General features: G+C 40.6%; 1 protein-coding gene across 4 annotated transcripts in view; it reads left to right on the top strand.

The window, feature by feature from the left end:
- dhrs11a (dehydrogenase/reductase 11a) overlaps window positions 1-22,612 on the top strand; it is a 31,854-nt gene extending 9,242 nt beyond the window's left edge. The window contains exons 1-8 of one of the 4 annotated variants that reach the window (XM_076273595.1): window positions 14,134-14,194; window positions 14,403-14,446; window positions 18,640-18,849; window positions 20,063-20,157; window positions 20,341-20,470; window positions 20,672-20,764; window positions 21,369-21,434; window positions 21,581-22,612. In XM_076273595.1, coding sequence (XP_076129710.1) covers window positions 14,432-14,446; window positions 18,640-18,849; window positions 20,063-20,157; window positions 20,341-20,470; window positions 20,672-20,764; window positions 21,369-21,434; window positions 21,581-21,622 — 651 coding nt within the window. In that variant the 5' untranslated portion in view covers window positions 14,134-14,194; window positions 14,403-14,431 and the 3' untranslated portion in view covers window positions 21,623-22,612. Of the gene's footprint in view, window positions 1-14,133; window positions 14,213-14,402; window positions 14,447-18,639; window positions 18,850-20,062; window positions 20,158-20,340; window positions 20,471-20,671; window positions 20,765-21,368; window positions 21,435-21,580 lie in introns of those variants that run through there. The other 3 variants (XM_076273594.1, XM_076273593.1, XM_076273592.1) reach the window with 3 other exon arrangements.
- Window positions 22,613-23,200: the final 588 nt, after the last annotated feature.

Below are 23,200 nucleotides of genomic sequence, written 5' to 3'. Positions count from 1 at the left end.
ATTAACACAAGGAGAGACTTTGGCTATCGTTGTTCAGTGTGAACGCTTTTATCATTAACGTTATGGTTATAGTTATTGTTCTTGGTGTGAATGTAATTGAAGTATGCAGCTCTCCATTTTGAAAACCATCCGCCAAAAACACCTCATAACTGTGTTGAGGTGAATTGCTCTCCACTGTATTTACATACCTGCAAACTCAGAAGGGCTGAAAAAGGTGACATATTTCCGAAAGACGCCCCCCCGCCGAAGATTAGAAAAAGATTTTACATTTTAACTATTTCCATTACATGGACATAGGTAGACCTGCAATAATGAATATTGAATATTATCATATTATATTATAATAAATGTGCAGTAAGCAGAATTTAAATATGGCTGCATTTGACACTTTTACATTTTAAAATGACATAGTCCTAACAGTAGGCCTACCAGCTGTTTTGAGTTAAGGCCATGTTTAGCCTAATTGACTAACTTAATGATGGAGAAGATATTTTCAGACCTGCCATCCTTGAAGAAATGTCAGTACTACCTCAAACAAGGGAAAACACATTGCCCACCTTGGCCTTCATGTATGCAGCCAAAAAAATCGCAACCAAACAACATAAATGTTGACAATCTGTTTTAAAGCCTAATCCTTATCTATAACAATCACTAGTGTTGATAGAAAGGGACTGTGGATATCCATTTTCTGGTCTCTATTCTAGCATGTCTGGTTTTTTAGTACCTCTTTTCAATCCATTATTATTTGATATTTTTTTGTGAAGAAATACATATATCCCTCATGTTATGTTGGTGTCTTTCTGCTCCTCTCGTGTCTACTGAGGCTGCAATGATCACATTCCAACTAAACCCAGGAAAAAAATATAGCACTCGTGAAATATAGCACTCGTGATCGTGGGATTGGTCATGGATATTCCCGCGGCTGTTGTTGCCTGCGCCGAAAAACACCCGTGGGAATATCCATGACCAACCCCACTCTCACTCGTGCTATATTGCTTAAATATATCATAACTTGACAATGAACTCTCCCATTACTATGAACTTCATGGTCGCACGTCTGATGCAGACTTTAAAGTTTACAGTTAATAAGTAAAGATGATGATTGACTGCAATTTAAGTATAAGTATAAGTATATATACTTTTTTGATCCCGTGAGGAAAATTTGGTCTCTGCATTTAACCCAATCGGTGAATTAGTGAAACACAAACAGCACACAGTGAACACACAGTGAGGTGAAGCACACACTAATCCCGGCGCAGTGAGCTGCCTGCTACAACGGCGGCGCTCGGGGAGCAGTGAGGGGTTAGGTGCCCTAGTCAAGGGCACTTCAGCCGCGGCCCACTGGTCGGGGCTTAAACCAGCAACCCTCCGGTTACAAGTCCAGAGTGCTAACCAGTGGGCCACGGCTGCCCTTTGCGGATTTGTTTATAGTCAGACTGAGGTTTTCATAATTATGAGGTTTACTATAAAGTTTACAGTTCAACTAAACATTTTCAACTTCAAAAGTAAATCACATTTCTGGGATAATACCAGACTGTATGAAATAAAACATTCTGTTTATATCCTTCACATTCCTGTGCTACCTCTATGCCATGTTTGATGTGGTCATCAAATAGGCTATGTTTACTTACTCACATGTTAGGCTACTTGTATCGACTAAAGTTTAACAACATGACAGAAAAACAAACTTTTGATTAAAGAACACAGTGTCATCCATTATCACTTATCATGAACACATTAAAAGCGGTCATGGTAGAACTGTTAATAAATACTTCATGGTTGAACTGTAAGAGATCCATAAGTTGACAGTGTTACTATGAACTATCATAGTGAATTTTACAGTAAAACCATCAAATTACCACAAATAAATGAATGAGAATAGCAGCACTCTTTTTATGGAAGCCGTAGCTATGTAGCTATGACATCATGTGTGCAGGAAGACCATCTTACTCAATTTAGCTCTAATATTCTCAGGGTCCTTGACTCTATATAGTATAATAGCACCTGCCAAGGTTAGAAAGACTTCAGTAAACCTAAAACACCATGGAGGAATATCACAACAGTAGCAAATCAGAAGAGAGAATGTAGGAAAGCTGAACGTAAATGGAGAAACACTAAGCTTCAGATTAACTCATCTTCAAAAAGAGACTCCACATATACACTGTAACTCTGAGTTATGTATAGGGCCAGGCATTCTTCATTAATTGTAACATTAACACATTAATAACTCCCGTGCTCTTTTTGCCATTGTTGATAAGTTAACAAATTCCCCAACAGAGCTACCTCAAGATTTCAAGTCAACAAAAATGTTTAATGAATTTGGTTCTTTTTTTCATCATAAAATTGAAAATATTAAGAGTTCACCACAAGCCTAGACAAAATGTAGCCTCCTTATCTGAATTTACTGCTATGATGGCCAAACCCTTGAAAAAACTGTGCTGCAACTTAGTTCATCTACAGTACCTGCTGTCTTGACGCTCTGCCTACAAACTTCTTTAAAAGTGTTTTCAGCTGTTTGGCATTTGAGCTTATGCAAATTGTGAACCATTCTCAGCTCAGGCATTTTCCCAGCAGCACTTAAGACTGCAGTTATAAAACCTCTCCTGTTGTGTTTGCGGTCAAATGTGACCGATTGACAATTCTTTTCTCTCAAAAATATTGTTACCTTATTCTGACTACCATGAGGCGCCATGACTTAATACAGGGCATCTGAACACACAAAAGAATTTTTGATAATTTTCATGACAATTTGAGTGTTTTATTTAACACCCATGTGTATTCCCGGTCTCAAATATGACCGGCCATTAGAAATGAATGGGTGAGAAAATGGTCAGTGTATAAAATTGAATCCAGACACATACTTATTGATTAGATAGACTGTATGTGTGCTTCTGTACATTAAAACACCCTCACTCCCCCTCTTTGCTTCTATGCCAGCCCCCACTGGAACCTTTCCCCAATAGAATCTTCCCCTTTCTGACTTGCATTAGCTCAGGTCAATGAGGCCTACAGGCCATAAATAGCAAATGGAAGTTCAATAGGTTATATCTATAGAAGACACGTTCATACAAAGGTCTATCACAACATTAGATGATAATACATGGATTTATAACAACTTTGGGTGCTGAGATATCATGCAAAACATGAGTACCTTGTCTCACCCCCCACAGCACAGACACTACTCTTTAAAAACAGCCCCTACAAGATTCTTAGCAATTCTGACCTTTTGACGATCGAAACTATCTCAGGAACAGAGATATGCCCCAAACAGCCCCTACAAGATTCTTGGCAATTCTGACCTTTTGACGATCGAAACTACCTCAGCAACAGAGACATGGAACTGCCCCAACTGGTCCTTGACAATTCAAGAACTTCAGTGCATTCTCCTCCAAGCACTTTGGGATGCCTGGAGCCATAGTGCTCATGTCCCCAAATATGTTGCTGGATGCATTGTAAGCCATTCTAACCTGTTACACACGCCAAAGCTGTTTTGTCATTCAAAATAGGGCACTGGTCTTCACAACTGAACGTAAATGCCCCCCCCCCCAACAAATACATATATCCCTCATGTTATGTTGGTGTCTTTCTGGTCCTCTCGTGTCTACTGAGGCTGCAATGATCACATTCCAACTAAGGGGCGGGTAATATAATAATATATCCTATATCAGAATATTCTATTACTGTTAAGCCCACTATGAATATTAAAATACACACAACCATGTTTCCTGTATCATACAGCTTTTCTACTGGGAGGTTTACAACTTATTCTGAGTCAATTTACCCAACTTTGAATGCAATTCGCTGCCCTGTTTACCAGTGTTGTGTGCCTTCTGGTTTTTCCCACATACTGGTTTCCTTGCGCGTGCTCGCGTTACTCACCACAGCTGCAGGAGTTGTCAAACATTCGCAAACAAGTTGTTTTCGGCGGATTTGAAGTCGCATTTCATATCTATCCCATGATCATTACACTACAATCACTCGTACAAAATACATGTAAAATAAAGGCTATAATTTTGCACTTTATAGCATTAAAATGGATTCGAACCTGCAATAAATACGCACACCTATGAACCAGACCGACCTATTCAGCGCATTATCTCTTTGAGCCACTCCAATTCGCTGAAAACCGTCATCAATCACCTATTAATTAACCTATTAATTAACCACACAAGCAACATTTTGTCTTGCATTAGGTGACACAAATGGTATTGCCTTTATCTTATAACTCCTTGTCTGAGCGACTATCAGGCCTATGGTTTTGAAAAGTCAAATGTTCCCTGACAAAGACATTTTTGCAAACTCCCTTCATTCAACCCTTGAAGACATCGCGGTCTGGTGCCCTAAAATGTAGATCGTTTCTTCTGTCATTTAATTTCTAAGAATTTAGGTTTACTAGACTACTACTACTAGACCTACAATAACGTCATCACCAAATACATATTTTATTTTTATTTGATCAACCACAAAGAGTAGCATACTGTGCACAGTGCACTGACGGCCGTAGCAGCCTAAGGTAACCAGTTGTTTTAGATGAAGGGCAACCACTTGTTTCAGATAGCCTGGACAACATGTTACCTGGGTGTTGCCTACGTTATTAATTGATGGTAGCCTACAATAGTTAATTGTATCGCGTAACAGCCAGGTATTAGTTGGCTCAAGGAGTAGGGAATCAGGCTGGAGAGAGTCGTGCATGTGTTGCTTTTGCGGGATCGAATCCAGTTTAATGCTAGTTTTCAAAACATATATTTTTTTACGTCTTTTGTCCGAGTTGCTGTAATGTAGCCGAGCGCTCATGGCGTATATGAAAAGCGACTTCAAACCGCCTAAAAACAACTTGTTTGTGAATGTCTGACAACTGCTGCAGCGCATGCACGCGCAAGGAAACCAGTAGGTGGAGAAACCAGAAGGCACACAAAACCGGTAATTCTACAGCGGACTTAAACTGCCACCTTGTGGCGATAAGTTGTAATACATTTCACGCAGCTGCTTGAATCACGGAAAGCGCGAATTAAGTGGCCACTTCTAAATGGGACCCACTGTAGCCAATACATTTTTTCAAATGTGCTTCATAAACATACAATACTGCACTACAAAAACGCAAACATCTGAATTATACTTCTCCCTTCACCCAAATAATGAAGGTGAAAGAAAGTTATTAAGCCTTAATGGTGCTTCCTAAAGGGTGTATTGTCAAACCTGGCAACACAGCCTGCATGCCATGTGGCATTGTTTACAAAACGTAACCGCAGCGCATGTTTGCAGGCACAGGCAGGCGACGTTAGTTCCGGTAGCGTGAAACACAAAATGGACCGGTTTTTAATAATAAAAAAAGGGACAGAAATTAGCTCAAAAACCAGACGGACAGACACACAGTGTTGTAACGAATAGTGGAGTGGATGAGGGAAATGAGTGTGAGGAAGCAGCAAACAAAAATCAGCACGAAGACACCGGAGAGGGGACGAGCAGACAAACGGCAGGTGTAACGTTACCCAGTATTGGCTGTGTTATTTCTTTTTTTGTGGGATGTCCAATTTATATGTAGAAATGCACATTTGCAAAGGTGACTTAGTATGTTGTCGTAAAAGTGTCTCTCCATTTGATTTTGCACTGCCAATGTGGCTCTTGTGAAAAAAAAGTGAGGATCACTGGGCTAGATTCTAGAAGCTACCTGCCTCGGAATCAAAAAACATTGCCGCCTAAAATGTTTCAGCCAGCAGCTAACCAGCTAACATCGGCTAGTAAATAAATCAAACAAAATAGGGTTTCCAATATCTTCCAAAACATTTTAGTTGTTGAATCAGCAAAAAACTTCTAAACAGCCTGAAAATACTAACGTTAGCTGCTACTCCTGCCAAAGGCTTCAAATTCCTTTGAGAAGTCAAAGACTAGCTTCTAGAGCTAACGTTAGTCAGACTCAGCCATTCAAAATAATCTTTAATATCGAATAAGCACTTTCTACATCAATATCGGAAACGAGGGTCATTGAGCTCACCGGTTAAAATGGTTAAAATTAAGTTAGAGTAGGATGACATGACGTTAATGTTAGCCTAGCTAAATAGCAATTTTCGCCTTGTTAGCTGTAGAACTAGAACTAGCAGCTAACGTTATGCCAACTGTCACTCCCTCCAACTTGCCAAGTGTTTGGTTCACTTACCGTAAGGATGCCATGATGGTTTTCTACAGAATGTAGATTCTAGTGCTAGCATTTTTCAGTTATTAGGCCTAGAATCTATACAAGGTAGGGGTGTAACGGTTCATGTATTCGTATTGAACCGAAACGGTACGGACGTCACGGTTCGGTGCATGAATTTACACGGAGAATACACGGTATAAAAATACATAAAACTCGTGTGCGGATTAATTAATGTCATGCGCAATTACTGTTAAGTAGCGAGAGTTACGGGAGTTCTTTAGCGACACCTAACGCTAATCTGTAGGTCGTCAGTCAAGTCCGTCAGTCATTAGCAGCACTAAGGTTAGACCCACAAGAGTTAGAGGATCCGCTGGTCTCTTTAAGATCGCAAGTTTGAGAACTTCAGTTACAGTAACGTTAGTACAGGCGAAAGAGTGGTGGATAAGATGAAACTGTGTGTCGGCGTTGTTCAGCAGTTGTTGGGTATGTGAGTGGATAAAATGCTACACATATTCGAAGCCATCACCCAGATGATGTAGGCTACCAATCACTGAAACGAGGGGAAAAAAAACTTCCCCTGCGCTTCAGCAGCCTTTGGATACACATACAAATAGGGCCAAAACCTATGGCTTAAATTAAATGATTTCGTAATGACAGAAAGCTATGTAAATCGCGTGGTAATTACCTTTATGTTGGGGTAACTTGTAACTTCACACATGAGGAGCTGGTAGTGTTAAGTGCATAGACAGTAAAATAAAGTGACAACGCTAACCAGGCTAATAAACAAACCATGCTACGGTGAGTTAACGTCAAAGGGCAAAGTCACCACGTGACTTCTAGTTGTAGTCTGTTTATGAAATGAAAGGAGCAATTTCGTTTTTTAAAAAAAGGCAAAATAGTGTGATATTTTCACAGTTAGTAGGCTAGATTATTACTTTACACACAATGAAAAATATTGAGGCAAATTGTAGACCCTTTTACACCTAAACACAGATGTTGAAGGTCTTGCTTAAGTGGATTTTTAAAAATCATTTTTCTATGTAATTTGCACTTTCAGAAATAAGAGATACTGTAGGCCTATTTTCAGTTTTATAGCTGATTGTCTTATTTTGTTTACAAGTTACAGATGGAGTCTGGGTACTTATTGTACTGTTTAGCCTACATCTTACACACTTCAGGCTGTTGCAGATAGCTCAGGGAAGAGACTGTATGACACTAGATGGTACAGCCTGAGACATGCACAATAAAAGAAAATGCTTTCTGCATTTTTGTTTTGCTTTTCCCTCCATTGTACCGAACTCGTACCGAACCGTGATGTCCGAACCGAGGTATGAACCGAACCGTGACTTCTGTGTACCGTTACACCCCTAATACAAGGACTGTGGTTCTTACCTTTTGCGAGATGAAAGCAGCCTCTTCCAGTGCGTCCAAGTAGGTAATCGTGGAAATTTGACAAGAATAAAACTAGTCACAGCCTAACCTTTTTTTCTGTCACGTTTCAACCAGAGAATGTCTAATAAGGGCTCTGTTTCAACTTTTCCAACGGCTCTTGGGGAGGAGTTTCTTTGCGCAGGCGCTTACCACGAGAACGTTTGGTGCAAAATCAAAAACTATTCATTTTTTTAATTAAGTAAACTAATAAAAAAAAGCTAAACAGATTGTAAAGCCACATTAAAATCGTTTAAGGCTCATTACGGAATACTAACACATTACCCTAATAGATTTTTTAAATATATATTGTTAATTTTATATAACTGCAGTAACCAGCATGTCATATCAACATACTTTATCGTTGTTTTTTTTTAATATATATTTTTTATTGTGGCCCAGTTGGGACCCATGTGGTGCCCATGTTTAGTTTTAGCATGGCATATTTTATCTGGGTTGCCCATGTGGGCCCCAACATCAAAACCCACTCTAAGCCCATGCCCAACTAACCCAAGTAAGGCCCATGTGGGCCCCACATGGACGTGTTGAGCAAAATCTGAGAAAGTGTGGCAAACATTTTTCTGGATTCTGACACGGCATGACCCAGCTCCAAGCAGCATCCTGGCAGGCCATAGCCTAGTTGCCATGAAACCCTGATACTGTTATGTCAAGGAGAGCGCTGTTTGCTCTCAAGGCAAATGTCATTTAAGTTGACCAAAGATTGGGCAAAATGTGAGCTTGCTGTGCAGTGGCTTTCTATTAGGGATGCACAATATTATCAGTACAACATCGGCAATATCGGTAAATAGCAGCTTATCAGCATCGGCAGATAGGCCTATGCAGATTTCTACCGATATTGCTGGAAGATACATCTGCAGACACTAATCTTCAATAATCGACACAAGTGACCGCCCATCTCCACAACACCTCCAGTTCCAGAAGCATTTTTTTTTTTTTTTCATTTTCATTTTCTCCACTCCTAAACATCTGTATACGTTTTACACCTGGACTTAGGCTAAACAATTACACAGTGAATCGTGACCATAAAACATTTGATTTTGAGCTGAAAAGCTAACAAAAAAAGCTCAAATTTCAAAACCTTCTTTCCAATATGGTTCTAGGGCCTGCGTAGACTTCAATGGCAGAAGACAGAAGATGAGTAAGAAAAGGTAGAACACAACTTCACTGCTTGGCCCCAGTCAGCTCCTGGTCTATTTGGTCTGTGATAGTTCAAAAGCTTGGTTGCTATCAGAGGTATAGTGGTAAAATAAGAGGTGGGTATGAATTCTGTGAGATCAAGGTCAGGTGGACTGCGCCATGCAGTATCGGATTTTTAAAATGGCATTCAGAACACGTTTGATGATGGTGGAGGTTATTGTCCAATGTTTATAACAATAACAATGGCATTAAATGATAGAGTATTGATGAGTGTACATACAGTATTGTGAATGTGGATAATACAGTGTGATATTTTAATTTTAAAAGTTGCAATTTGTGAATAAACTCTTTTAAGAGGTGGATAAACTATTTCTGAAATTTCAGAGGTGGATAACTGAGTTTACTTGGGTTTAGCCTCCACTATATCCCTGGTTGCTATGCTTCCTTCTGTCACATTTTGTGCTTGGCGTGTCCCTGTTGAAGATCTTACAATCAACATGACTGCTCTATTAGATCTTTTATAGGCATGGCCATAAATGGGACATTACTTCAAGTGCCCATATGTATTAGCTGTTCTGTTGTATTTAAATAATCAGCAGCTCACGGCTATGTGCATTCCAAACCAACCAGCCAACAAGCTGTCGATTATCACAGTAGTTTCAAACTAGTGAGCTAACCAGCTCAAAGCCAGTAGACTTGCAAACACCACCAGCAGAGTTGCCACAGATTCAAGCAAAAAAGTACTTTGTTGATATTGGTGACATAAAAATCTTAAAGTTGATCTTACATTGTATCTTGTCTTCTCGACAGGTCTGTTCATATTTGTTCACACAAAATCACACATTAAAAATGAATTTGAGTGTAATACAAAAATAGCTATCAAACAATCGTGCCTACAAGCACAATATTGTTGCCTTAAAAGAACAGTATAAGGAGTTTTAGTCGATCTATAGCAATCTAACTACTGAAAAGGCATGCAAAAACATACAAGCATGGCTGTCACTGATTAAGCAGCAATTACTAGGTAATATTGTGTCTTGGATATGGATGGCGCTGCCATGCTGTGAGATTCTTTTTTTTTTTTGTGCATTTTTGTGACATGATCAGACCCAGGTAGTCAGAATGACAGGTTTATTAATCTGTCCCTCACATGACATGACCATATTGAAATTTATTTGAACATGATACCAGTAGTATGTGCTGATGTGTGTAGCCTACTACACAAACTTTCATTTTTTTTAGGGGCAGCCGTCCCGTGGCCTACCAGTGGCAGCCGTGGCCTACTGGTTAGCACTCTGGACTTGTAACCGGAGGGTTGCCGGTTCGAGCCTCGACCAGTGGGCCACGGCTGAAGTGCCCTTGAGCAAGGCACCTAACCCCTCACTGCTCCCCGAGCACCGCTGTTGATGCAGGCAGCTCACTGCACCGGGATTAGTGTGCGCTTCACCTCACTGTGTGTACACTGTGTGCTGCGTGTGTTTCACTAATTCACAGATTGGGTTAAATGCAGAGACCAAATTTCCCTCACGGGATCAAAAGAGTATACACTTACTTATCTTATATATTGTGTCTTCAGTTGCTTAAAGTGTCCTTTTAATCATGGTCTCCTGTTAAGAAGGTCTGCTGTTAATAATTAACTGTATTGAATTGTGCCATGTCCTTGACTCTCTTCCCAGGAGTGTTTAGATTCGCTATCAGCAGTATTACGTTTACAAGTTTAGGTTTAATGTGTACTGTCTGAGCATTTTCATTCTAACATCCTACAAATCATACAGTGAATAGCAACGTGTGTATTTAATGTGTGTGTGTGTGTGTGTGTGTGTTTGATTGAACACACCTGCCTACATTTTAGATGTAGAAACAGAAACTCACAACAAAAGTGAGAGCAGCTTAATTTGTATTTGTAAAGGTGTTTTTGTCAGAGGCAGTAGTACCAATCACTTATTTATCTTAAATGTGCGCTTCCAAATTCTATACACGCAATCTGAGCTTGACACTACCAGCTGGTACCTAAGCAGCAACAGTAGCCCACAAACATGGGACATTTTTACTAAAGCTGCTTTCTTTGAAGTCTTTGTACTTGAATACATTTGAATGACAATAGATTTGAAGTCAGTCAAGCTTCTTTCACTTATCTGTGCAACAACAGACTGAATGGTCAAGCACAACTAGAAGAGGTGGTGTGTTTTGGCAGCACATGCAGACAGCAGCTGAACTAAGACTATTGAGATGGACGTGTGTGGTAACCGTGGGAGATGGACGTGTGTGGTAATTCACTCCTGGAATGGAGTAGTGGAAATGGCAGCTTCATCAATATATAGAGGACTAAACCAGAGACTTTCTACTGAGGAGACACAGCACTCAAAAAATCCTCCATAGAAATGCATGGGGCTAGTTTGTAACGCCAATATGGCCGTTGTCTACACATATCACACCCCTTCCTCGGCAAAACGTCGACATGTAAATACATTGAGCCAATCATGTGGTGTGTTGTGAAGACATTGTGCCAATGATGTGTTGTGAACTCGCCACTGGAGCAAGATTGGTGTCGTGAAGCCTTGCGCACGCGCATTTCTGCCGAAATGGATGCCCGACGAGTGCCCAAAAAGCGTTGCCATTTGGCCGCCGAGTGGAGGGACTTGCCTAAAAGGACTTTGACTAAACTGAAAACCATGGCTTCACTGTCCATGTCTGCTAGTTCAGTCCTATAAGATACTGTTAAGTTAGTTCTGTAAGCTTAGCACTGATGTGAAGTATGCAGTGAAATTAATTATATGCAACTGTTCATTTAGGGGCAGTTCCCGCTAATCGATTAGCCACAAACTGAATCAACTATTTCCCATCAACAAATATGACTCACCTTAGACCAACTTGCATATGTAATGGCCTTGGATATCTTTATTGCTGTTTGATGTTATCATTTGTCCTTGTAATCAACTAAGATGACCTGAGATCACTGAAACAGTTGTAAAGGCTGAACTTGACAACAAAGCACAGAGCAGGTGTGATGCAAGGTGGATGTCTCTGGATATCAATGGTCTTTATTGCCTCAGAGAAATTAGAATGTTTTGTTGTTGTTTGCTTTAAATGTTTGTTTGTTTTTTTGTCACATGGAATCATTAAAGGAGTGCTTGGCTGACCTGGGTGAGGGAGAGGGTCTCAACTTCATGTAGGTTCAGAGCTCTGTTGCTCTGTTGCATCACAATGGGGCCATTCTGGATGTGCATCTCGCTTTTTCTGAATAATTTGATTGAACAGAGTTTCATTAAATGTTAATCAACCAAAAGGTTTCCTCTTCATATATTTGAGGAGCCATATAAAAGTCCCCTGTGTAAAATAAGCCCTCCACCTTCCTTTAGGTGCTTACAGGTCAATGAATCACAGACGAGACCTGGAAAAGACCCCCGATCTCAGCAGATCTTTTGATTTAACAGCTTGTAAACATCCTCTGTCTAATCGAATAAGTTACCAATTCCTGTGAAGTGTCCGTTAGCAATGGCTGTCGTGCCCCAGTGTACTTGACCTCAGGGGAAACAAATAGAGGTTAAACAGCACACGAGTAGAGGTCATGGTCAGCTCTGTCTTAGTACTGCTTTTCTCCCTGAGTACCTCAAGTACCTGTGTGATTATTTTGGACATCGTAATGGAAAACTTTTCTTGAGGTTTTCTGTAACGTCTGTGTGTTGATTTGCACAAGAGATGTTAATGGGCAGTGAAGCCACAAAGCTGCTTAACTCTTTCCTCTCATCTCAAAACACCCTGTGATGACAGGGGCAAGCATGTGCTGGTAGTATCTGCTCATTAAAAAGTATTATATATAAAATATTTATATGCAGAAGTAGTATACTACAGTTCACAAGAAAAGCATTATTTTATCCTTCAAACTCAAAATAATGCAATATAAATTCCTTTGCATTGGGTCATGTAGGGATGTTGAGCTATTTATTCAGATTTAGCCAAGCACTGTTTGTTAGATGGAAGGTACTTAATTACCTTCCAATTACAGTCACAGTAACAGCCATTGGATCTGGTTTGCTTTCACTTTGTTCTGTGGCTCTGGTCAAAATGCCCTGTCAGTGATGAAGTCACCTCTTTGGTGGGAGTTTGTGTCTCTATTTGTGTGTGTGTGTGTGTGTGTGTATGTATATATATATATATATATATATTTGTGTGTGTGTGTGGCCTACACTTCTTAGCTACATTGTTCCGTTCTCCTTCCTGTCAAAGATGGTTAGTTTTCACAAATGCAAGCTTCGCACTATTTTATCAGTCAGATCTTAGACATCATTATTGCTGTTGGATCCCACACTATTTTTTTTAAAAGATTTGATCAAGACCCTAAACAAACAACTTGTGCTTTTAGGTGGTTTTGCCTGCATTGAATTTACCTATATTTTCCTGTGCAGGTGTGTCTTTTGTGTCGATGTACTATTGTAAAACTTGAGCACTAAATTCACACCAGTTGCAACAGAATTGAAAAGTCATCAAGTATATGCTGAAACGCTGCTTTTAAAATGTCAATATGATTGTTTATATTTGTTTGGACTTGGTCTGGAACAGTTGTGTATGTATGATGTGAGTTGTAACACAGTCCTTTGCCATCAAGGCCCTTTGCATGGAACTGCTCTGTGGGAAACTTGCACAAGCGCCTGTGGCTCAGAATGAGAAAAGTGTGTCATGATTGGATGAACCAACTGGCATCGTGAGACTGAACAGCAAGCCTAGCTAGTTGAGTTCACTGAGTTCAGTGCACCTCAGAGAGGGGGGATTGGACAGAGTGGGCAAGACCATCATCACAGAAGCTGACCTAGATTAAGTTGCTCACGGTAGAAGGGGCCTATTATAAATTGGAATGTGGTATTTTTTTAATTTGTAACAGTGTTGTTTCTTCAGCTGCAACATCTCAGTCTCTGCGAACGCAAAAGCTGAGTTTTCAAACGAAACGCCAACAGCGTGTTTAAATCGCTCCGTTTCAGGGGCTCGACAACGAGTAGTATTGTACATGAGAGGCGTATTGGTAATAGAAGGGTTGCGGATTGATAGGAAGACAGAATAGTGCAGACAGAAGTCTAAGTCTATTAGGTTTGGCTCTTGTGTAACTTATCCATGGCATTCTAGAGATGTTTTCAACCTCAGTCACACCCACTATATCGGTATCATGGCTTATGTTTCTCAGCAAACTGTGATTGAGCATCATCCCTCTCCACCCACCTCCCTCTCTCTCTGTCATTCTCTCTCAGTCCCACTGCTAAACCACAACCACTAAATAACTGGGAATGTGGACACGGCTTTGGTGTCCTCTATTTATAGTAAACCCAATGGAAAACTGCCTGAACAATGGGCAATGTAAAATGAAGTCTGGCTATACCGGTCGGCACAGTTTTTCACACAATACTATACTGACTTCATTCTCTGGCTGCAAAACAGAGATCTTATCCATTACCGAAAGACATGCATCTGCACAGGAAAATAAAGGTACTTTATTTTTTACAGGTAATGCTATTTAATACTATGCTATTTAATACAGGTCATGCTATTTAATACTATGCTATTTAATAAAGGTCATGCTATTAAAACTCAAGTTGCTTCTTTAAGGTCTTGATAAAATATTTAAAATGCCGTTTGTATCTGGGTGACAACAGATTTGCAAGCCAACAGATTTATCTTTACCTATTATATGTAGGCCACCCAAGATCTACCTAAGGTTTACTCATGGCTCAGACTACAGTAAGTCTTGCTTGTCAGCCTTGTCCTTTATCTCATTTTGGTGTAGGTGTTTCCCTTCCTGTGCTTAAATGGTCATTATTGTTTTACTAGTCATCTGACCCATTTCCTGGCACATCCTGTGAGTTTATGACTCTTGGTGAATGACTCTCAGTGCTGTTATCAGGTGGAGGGAAGGTACACCATTGTGTGCTCATTCGCAAACCTTTGGACTTCTAGCCTGCTGACAGGTTTTTAGGTGGAGTAGATTCTGCCTCTGCCATAAGGCACTCCTTCACTGTGGTTCTTTGCTTTCACATATGTCACCATCATCATCTATGACCTTTGACCTCATGGCAAGGTTTGGTTGCCAAAGACATAGCTGTTGTGTCATCTAAAGCAATTAAGAGGTGATTGAGGCACATGCATGTATCTGACCAGAGACAGAACTTTTTGATGGTGTTACTGTAGGATTCTCTTGTCCGATACATTTTGAAGTGTTCTACCGTAGTTCATTCTCGTTCTTTGATCCACCGCTCAAAGAAATTGGTGAAGGACAGAGGAAAGGATGAGCAGATAAAGTATATCCGTGCTTTTCATTCAAACTGGCTGAAGAGGAGCAGAATAGAAAGAACACAGACTCGGACTTTTAAACTAACATGCACTCACAACCAGCTCACCAAGTCTGTTTTCATTTTATCTTGTATCAAATATATACTCTACTAAAGCCAGGGGCGCAGGAGATATTTTGAAAGTGAGGGGGACCAAATTGTGAACACAAACCCATAGTGAAATCAGATTTCCAGATATCGGATCGCCACCTCTGGCCCACTTTCGACCATCATATTTTAAACTTGCCAGAATATTAAGATAATACAATTGATTGTTTTCAAACAATTGTTTTTACTACTTGGGCCAATGGTAGAATACTGGTCACTACTTGGGCCAATGGTAGAAAAAAGCAACATGGGATGTTGATATTTTATGAAGCCATGAATGAATCATCATGCCTATGATCCAAACATAGACTACATGATCAAATAGCCTAGTTAGGCCTACTTAAATTGTCTGGTATAAACCAAATCAACTCTCCACTGTGTGTTTGCAGTTAATATTTATGCAACGTTAGAACTTAACAAGTGTTGGTTTAACAAGTTACCAGTCCAGAACACTCAGAAAATTGCAACAGAAAGTTGCCTTTATAATCAACTATTTGTTCCAACAGCATTTAAACAAAGCATTTATAAAATTGAAAAAAAAAATTACATAAGAAGTAAAATAAAATACTGTTATTGTAGTGACTGTATCACATTATCCCAAGCTTCAAAGAGCTCCCCACGTCTGTGACAGGCAGACGTGACACCGCTAAATTCTCAGCTTGTTTATACCCCACACTGAACGCATAAGAACGCTAGGCCTATCACTCTGGGGTGTGGTAGCCTACTCTCTGGGATTTATGCACCAAGGTAACTGAAGTATCCAATTTGTGTCTTGAAATTATGTTTAAAATAAATGTCTTAGAACAAAAACGTTGATAGACTTGTTATCATAAACATAACAGCTAACGTCATGTTGAGCAGGAGAAGTTGAGCACTAGGCTACCATAAATCCTCAAATTATGCCCGGGATTGATTCTATTTATAGCAGGACAAATAAAGGCAGGTTCCCATACAAGACGGGGTAACAATTGCCTACCATACCAACAATTGCCATTAGTCCACTAGAAGACATTGTTCGATTTAAGTCAATGAAATAACCTCTTCTTAATATTTTATTATATGTTGTATTGTATTGTATTATGTTGGTTGGATTAATAGCCTACGGTTGGCAAAGAAAAGTCGTTTTCCTACCATGGGTCTCCAACAAACGTTCTCAAGCTCATTCTCTTGCCGCCCCTTTCGAGCTAATTGCCAGAGGCTGAAGCCTATTAAACACAATTGTTGCGACTCAAGGCATTCCAGCCTACGATTTTAATTTTTTTTTTAAATACTAAATCATGCATAATTAAACAATAACTCAATTTAGGCTACTTGTCTACGCAAAAAGGTTTCCATTACAGCACAGCCTCCATTCAACGAAGGGCTGCCTTGTCTCGCAATAAACAGCAGTGGAAATCCCGACACTTTTTCAACTGCATGAAACTTAACAGTGAACCATCAAATATCTCCCAGATTTCAGTGCCCATCAGTCCCAACATTTAGCAATATAATCAAACAGTCCAAAAGTAAATTAAATCCCAAACCAAACCGAAAATGCTTTTGATAGCCTACCGGTATGCATGCCGCTCCAAACGAAATGCATGTCTAAATGCAGGTTAGACATATTTAAAAAAGCCTGCCTCCAATACCAGCCTGCCTCAAATAAAGATGATGATAAATGATTTATGCTAAGCAAGTAGCCTGGATTATTTTATGATTGTTAGTAGACAAACTGGCTTCAGATATCCAACAGAGTGAATATGAGATTGTGCAGTCTTACAGTACTGTAGATGGCTGTGGTTAGTGATGTGATGCTGTTAATGGGGAGTTTTACAGTTAACGCAAATCCTATGTTATTATTTATTCAGCGTACCTATAAGGCTTTTTTTCCTTATCAAAAGTTAGGGGGACGATGGCAGTCTCTTCAGCACTGCGGGGGACACATCCCCCACGTCCCCCGTGCCTCCTGCGCCCCTGACTAAAGCAGAATGCTTTTTTGATTTTCAGCATAAGTGAAATTGTCCCTCTCAGCCTGAGGGTGGAATTGTTTCAGCAGTTTTATATGAGATGTTTCAACATGAACAGAGAAGAGAGCACAGGTGTGTGTGTGTGTGTACACACACGTATTAGCAGGTACATTTGTGTCCATGCTCATTTCCTGTCCGTGATCCGATCCTTGAGAACCCCTCTCTGGCCGTCTTGCATTCCTCTCCCCGTTCCCATGGTGACGGCCGGACTGAGAGAGGCCGTTAGACAGCTCTACTGATATGGGATGGCCACCTGAGGGGCAGCGCCAGTACAAACCACACATCAGAGGCCTCGGGCCTCCGCACGGCACACACACCACCAGACAGCATATGAATATAAAGTCCCCATTCATTTTTCCTCTGATGCAAGGAAGGGGGAAGTGGATAAGAGTCAATAGGACTATTTTGAGTTGTTATGTTTGTGTTGTTTGTCTAAATAATTCTATTTAATGCCTGGGAGGCTGTGAATACAGAACATGATGTCATACTGTCATCATAATTACATACTCCACAAAAAACATGAGCAGAGTAACACAAATGCATTATTCTATCGGCTGCATCAGCAGTGTTACAATCACAAGACAGATAAAACAGTGCAAAAAGAATTCAACAGGTTGCCATAGATTCTCATTGTATCCTTCTATGCTACTCTGTAAGCTTTCTGCACTAGCAATGTTTGTACTTAAAGTACTAATAAGGGTTCTGATTGAGATCAGTGGTTTGATGACAGGGTAAAGACTGGATGCGGGGTGCTTCTGCTAGAAACTGCTGAGTGGAGATGTTAGCAGCACTGAAATGCACCATCATCAGTCTCAGAGTGAAAGGAAATCAAAATAAAGCTGTATGGGCTCATCAAATTACATTGAACGGACACTTTTTTACGAAGAGACCCAGGATTTTCTACAAGGAGGAACTCAAATGTTTCCAGGACTTTTTTTGTTCACCAAACAACAAAATGCAGCTCCATGCAGTATCCCAAAATATACAAAAATGTCAGATTCCAACCTTCTTTTCTTTTTTTTTTCTTTTTGCAATGTCAATGTGACAACACATATAAACGTTAACGGTATTTCACTTTAGAGTCATGTGCTGAGCATCCCTTGCTTCTGTGTCATCTTGTGATACAGCACATTCTGCTTGTTGGCACCCCTGGTAAAGATGAGTAAAAAAGGTCTAAAAATTCAATTCATGGTTGACTTCGTCTTAGTTTTGATTATGAAACTAAGATAAAATGGCAAAAGATGATTTGTAATATCTCTTTTTACCAGGGGTGCAGTAAATGTGATGGGTACTATATGTGCTGTGTAAGGGCACTATGACGTATAGGTTATGACGCTCTATCAAAATATAATTAAATGTGTGTGTTTGATCCCAGCCGATGCTCAGAGGGCCTGTATCCTCACACGGCCACACTCGGCTCATTCCCCTACTCCGAGGCCCCCCGCCGCTGCCCAAACCTTGAGCTCCTGTCTGTTTGGCTCCTTCTTTTCAGAAGCTGGCGGCGGAGTGCCAGAGCGCGGGCTACCGCGGGACCCTCTTCCCCTACAAGTGTGACCTGTCCAACGAGGAGGAGATCCTCTCCATGTTCTCGGCCATCCAGATTCTGCACACGGGCGTGGACGTGTGCATCAACAATGCCGGACTGGCCCACTGCGAGCCGCTGCTTTGCGGGAGGACAGACGCCTGGAGGAACATGATCGATGTGAGTGAGGAATAAACGTGTGTGTGTGTATGTGTGGCAGGGAGATGCCTACAGGTACATTTATGCCATCTGACCTGTCAAACGTCTATCGTTCCAGTGTGGTTTTCACATAAATCATGTATCATTGCATCCTCATCATAATCCTGAAAAAGAAACCACTACTGCTGACACCATTGCCTCAACTCTTTGATGTCATTAAGCAATCTACTGACTGTTGACAGTGAGGAATACACATAGATTCAGCTATGGCTCAGGCATGGGCTGGGCTTTGTATGAGGTTAGGGTTGGGGTCAGGTTACAGATAGGTGTGTTTTACTGACTCTCCACAAGATGATTTATGAACCTGCTGACAGTCTCCAAAGCGCTATACAAACAAATATATTTGCTTTTTAAACACAGGATGATGCTTCCTTCAGATGTGTCATTCACCGTAATTGCAGCATCCAAGAATGTAGGCCACACACAAGACAATGGTTACATCCATTTACTTGTAGTAAAGGAAATTATTTCCCCATTTTTCTCAGGCTTTAAATATAATGTTGTTTTTACCTTGTGCCTTGCTCAACATGACTTCTATTCAAGTAAACATTGGCTCATTAGAACCTGAGAATGGCCTCAGCAGAGCCACACAGAGTTCCACTTCTAGAATGTTGCCAGCTCCCCCTGTAGTGGGACTCCTCTCGGCCCTTTGACCATTCAGGACCCTGTTGAAAAACATGGCCCACTCAAGGCATACATTTCTGTTGCCCGTCCATCAGTTGCCATGGAATCCGATCTGAAAGGGAGAAGTGGAGGGGGTGCTGAGGGAGCATGGCAGCAGGAGGAGGGAGAGAAGAGAGAGAGTCTGAGAATGTGTTTATTTTTAGCCTGCTTAATCTGGACTCTGGTTCTTTTCCCTGCTCCTTGTCTTGCACGGTGGGCCCGCATTAGCCAGTCCGCTCACGACAGCCAAACTGACTTCTGCTGGGGCCGGCCAGGGTGATACTCCATACACACACACACACACACACACACACAAGGGGCAGAAAACATGAGCTTTGGCTCCACCACTCTGTGACAATGGTTGTATGAAGCCTCCATCGCAGTAAATTTTAAAGAAAATATTGTAAAGCTCTTAAAAAGTTCCCTATTTGTATTTGTGATAAAAGTATGTAAGTAAGTATTACATAAGCCTAGATGTATAATTGAGGGATTGGTGTGAATTGTTCACCAGGTGAATGTACTAGCCCTGTCCATCTGCACACGAGAGGCCTTCAAGTCGATGCAGGAAAGACATATCGATGATGGACATATTATCAACATTAACAGGTGCAATACAGTCACACACACACACACACACACACACACAGCTTTAACAGACAAACCTAGACATAACAGCAAATGGAGACCAGCTATACCATGGCCTCAAGGCATTAGCCATCAGAATATGTATATCCACCTACCTACTTACCTTCTCGCACTCTCCTCTTCTGTATCTTCTGTCCTGAGCAGTATGGGCGGCCACCGGATGTTTCCCAGTGCAGACGAGCACTTCTACTGCGCCACCAAGTACGCAGTGACTGCCCTGACAGAGGGCCTGCGGCAGGAGCTACGGGAGGCCAAGACCCACATCCGCGCCACAGTGAGCAGAGCAACGCTTCCACTCATTGCCCTCTCTCCTTCTGGGGTTTCAACCTTTCAGCTCCAAACCTGACCACAAATAAAAACTACCTTTTCGAGAGAATGGGGCAGAATATGGAGCATATCTGTTTTGCAAGTTTTTATTATTTTTTATTTTGCTCTTTAATGGTATTGAAAGCGTTTTTTTGTTTTGTTTCTATAGTGTATATCTCCGGGTATAGTGGAGACTGAGTTTGCTTTCCGGCACCACAATACTGACCCAGAGAGGGCTGCAGCTGCATATGAAAGTATAAAGGTATGTAGGACGTGTGTCTCTCTGAATCTGAATGTCTTTATTTTATTATTATATAATATACAGAGTCTGGGAGGTCTCATCGCTACAATTTTCTTTTATGTCAAGAGAGCATTTCACTAAAGCGTACGCTCAATTTACTAAAACTATTTTACTAAGTCATGTCCTTGTTTTAATTAAATCGTGCGCTCGTTTTAACTGTTTTGTTCCCAGGTTTTATTCACTGGAACTTGGCCAGCACAATAGACCAATTTTGATGCACACACATAAAGTTCCATAAAGTCAGAGGCGGGTCATTGTTAAGACCCAAACAATAGCAAGTGTAGTAGGTTAAGCTAGGCAACAAAATATCTAATGTGTAAAGAGCCAAACTTTCCAGCTTTATCGAAATGTCTGTTGTACTGCCTCTCCTAGTTCCTGTGAATAAAATTAAGCATCATTTTGTAAAACAAGCATACTCTTTAGTAAAATGAGCACATTATTCAGTAAAAAAAGCACATGATTTAGTGAAAGAAGCGCAAGTCCTCTTGATATACATTAAAAAAACTTGCGATGACACCTCGTAGGCTCTGTATATTTACATAGGCCTATATGTTGTTTTTTCCAGTGTTTGAAAGCCAAGGACATAGCCAGCACCGTCATGTATGTTCTTAGTGCTCCTCCACATGTCCAGGTAAATACAAAGTGTCTCTCACTAAGAAGCAAAATCTTTTGTTAATTGTGTAAAATTTGAATAACTGTTTTTATAATAGCCTACATACAAATGAGTATTAACATGGAGTGCTTTTAGTTATTGTTTTCCTTTTTTCTTTTGTTTAGATAGGAGATATACAGATGTGGCCACTGGAACAGGTGCTATAGCAACAGGATTGGTCCATATAGCCTAACTGGCTGAGCAGATGAAGACAGCAGTGTTGGCAGCGCGTCAGCAGCTAACTAGCGCCACCTTTAGGTGACCATGTTCAAAGCCAGACAGATACGTCAAGACTTTGTTTTCGTTTTTTGAAGGGATACCATGCCCCTGGCTGGCAGAAGGGGTAATTTGCTGTTGGGAAAATTACTGCAGTGTCTGCAATGTCCAAGGTGTGTGGTTGGTTGTCTCTGTCAAGAAAACAATTGTAATAAGGTCAGCTGTATGACCAGTTTTTACATAGTTTTTAGGTCATATCATAATATGTTTCGTTGAAAGACAGAAAGGGGAGAAACTAAAGCACAATACTGACTATTGTTGTAGCTTAATCTAGTCTTTGTTGAAAGACATTTACGTACATTGAAAATAACACAAAAAGGTGGTAGGAATACTAATGTCTGAAGGGAAATCGTAATAGCTGTGGGTGGTTTGATAGTCTCCAGAATGTCCTCATTTAAATCAACATCACTATGCAACTTTTGAAGTAGGCTACTTAGGAAATGCATCTAGGGACACAATATCCACTGATGGGCAGAGTGTCATGTGCAATGGAGGGTTGACCATCTGTTTTCAACATCTTAAATTCCTCACTGGACATTTGTGCTAATCTAATTTTGATACCAGTTATGACCGACAGTCTATGGCTATGATAGCCTGTATTTCAGTGTTATGAAGGGCATGTTTTGTTGAATGTCTCCATGTCTCAAGATTGACACTTCTCAAACTGAATAAGGTTGTATGTTCTGAATTTGTGCTCATTCTTCTGTGCCTAACAATGGAGTGTTGTACAGCAGGAACCTGAAAATGAAAACTACAACCTTACTGTATATGCCTGAAATCCTTCCTAGAAAGGAAGATTACTGAACTGTTTGTGATGATGCTTTATGTTTTGTCTCTACACAAAGTCTCTCAAAAATTAAAATGAGAAGATACAAAATGTTTCTGAAATGGGTCTGCATTGGTTTAGCTTCATCATACTGAACTGTGGACTACAAACTAATAGTTTTATAATTGTACTGTGTATGACAATGCCTTAAAGGTTCCACATGCAGGACCTTGAGTTTAGCCTGGAAACAAATACCCATCTGTCTGGCAAAGAGGCCATTGACGCTCATTTCCAATGTTCCTAAAACCCCGGCACCCAATCACAATCGCTAATTACTAAGGGGGGAATTGTCCCATGTGCGTAAGTAAAAAAAAAAGCAAGCATTTCACCCTGCGCGAATTCTCCCCTCTGTCATTTACATGCGATAGAGGGAGTTACGCATTTTGGGAGGAGCACCCCCAAAATCTGGGCATTTCTTATATATACAATTCTTGCGCGCATTCTGCCACTGACTTAGCTCCTTTCCAGCGATACGGTCCCGAGGGCTGTATTAAGGTCAGGCGCCACTACAAGGTGAAACAGCGTGCTCAATGTCGGCTGTAGGCCTAGTTCTAAATACATGTAGGTTACACAGGTTACAAATTAAAATCACAATATGAAATTCGGTGCTTAATATGCTGATACGGCTTTATGTTTTTCCCCA

This window comes from Alosa pseudoharengus, unplaced genomic scaffold (genome assembly GCF_046254945.1).
Source record: "Alosa pseudoharengus isolate Yale_2024_CS ecotype anadromous, Long Island Sound unplaced genomic scaffold, YU_APseudo_1.1 YU_APseudo_1.1_scf_8, whole genome shotgun sequence".
In the NCBI taxonomy this organism is placed as follows: Eukaryota; Metazoa; Chordata; class Actinopteri; order Clupeiformes; family Clupeidae; genus Alosa; species Alosa pseudoharengus.
This window is presented reverse-complemented; position numbering and strand designations above follow the sequence as displayed.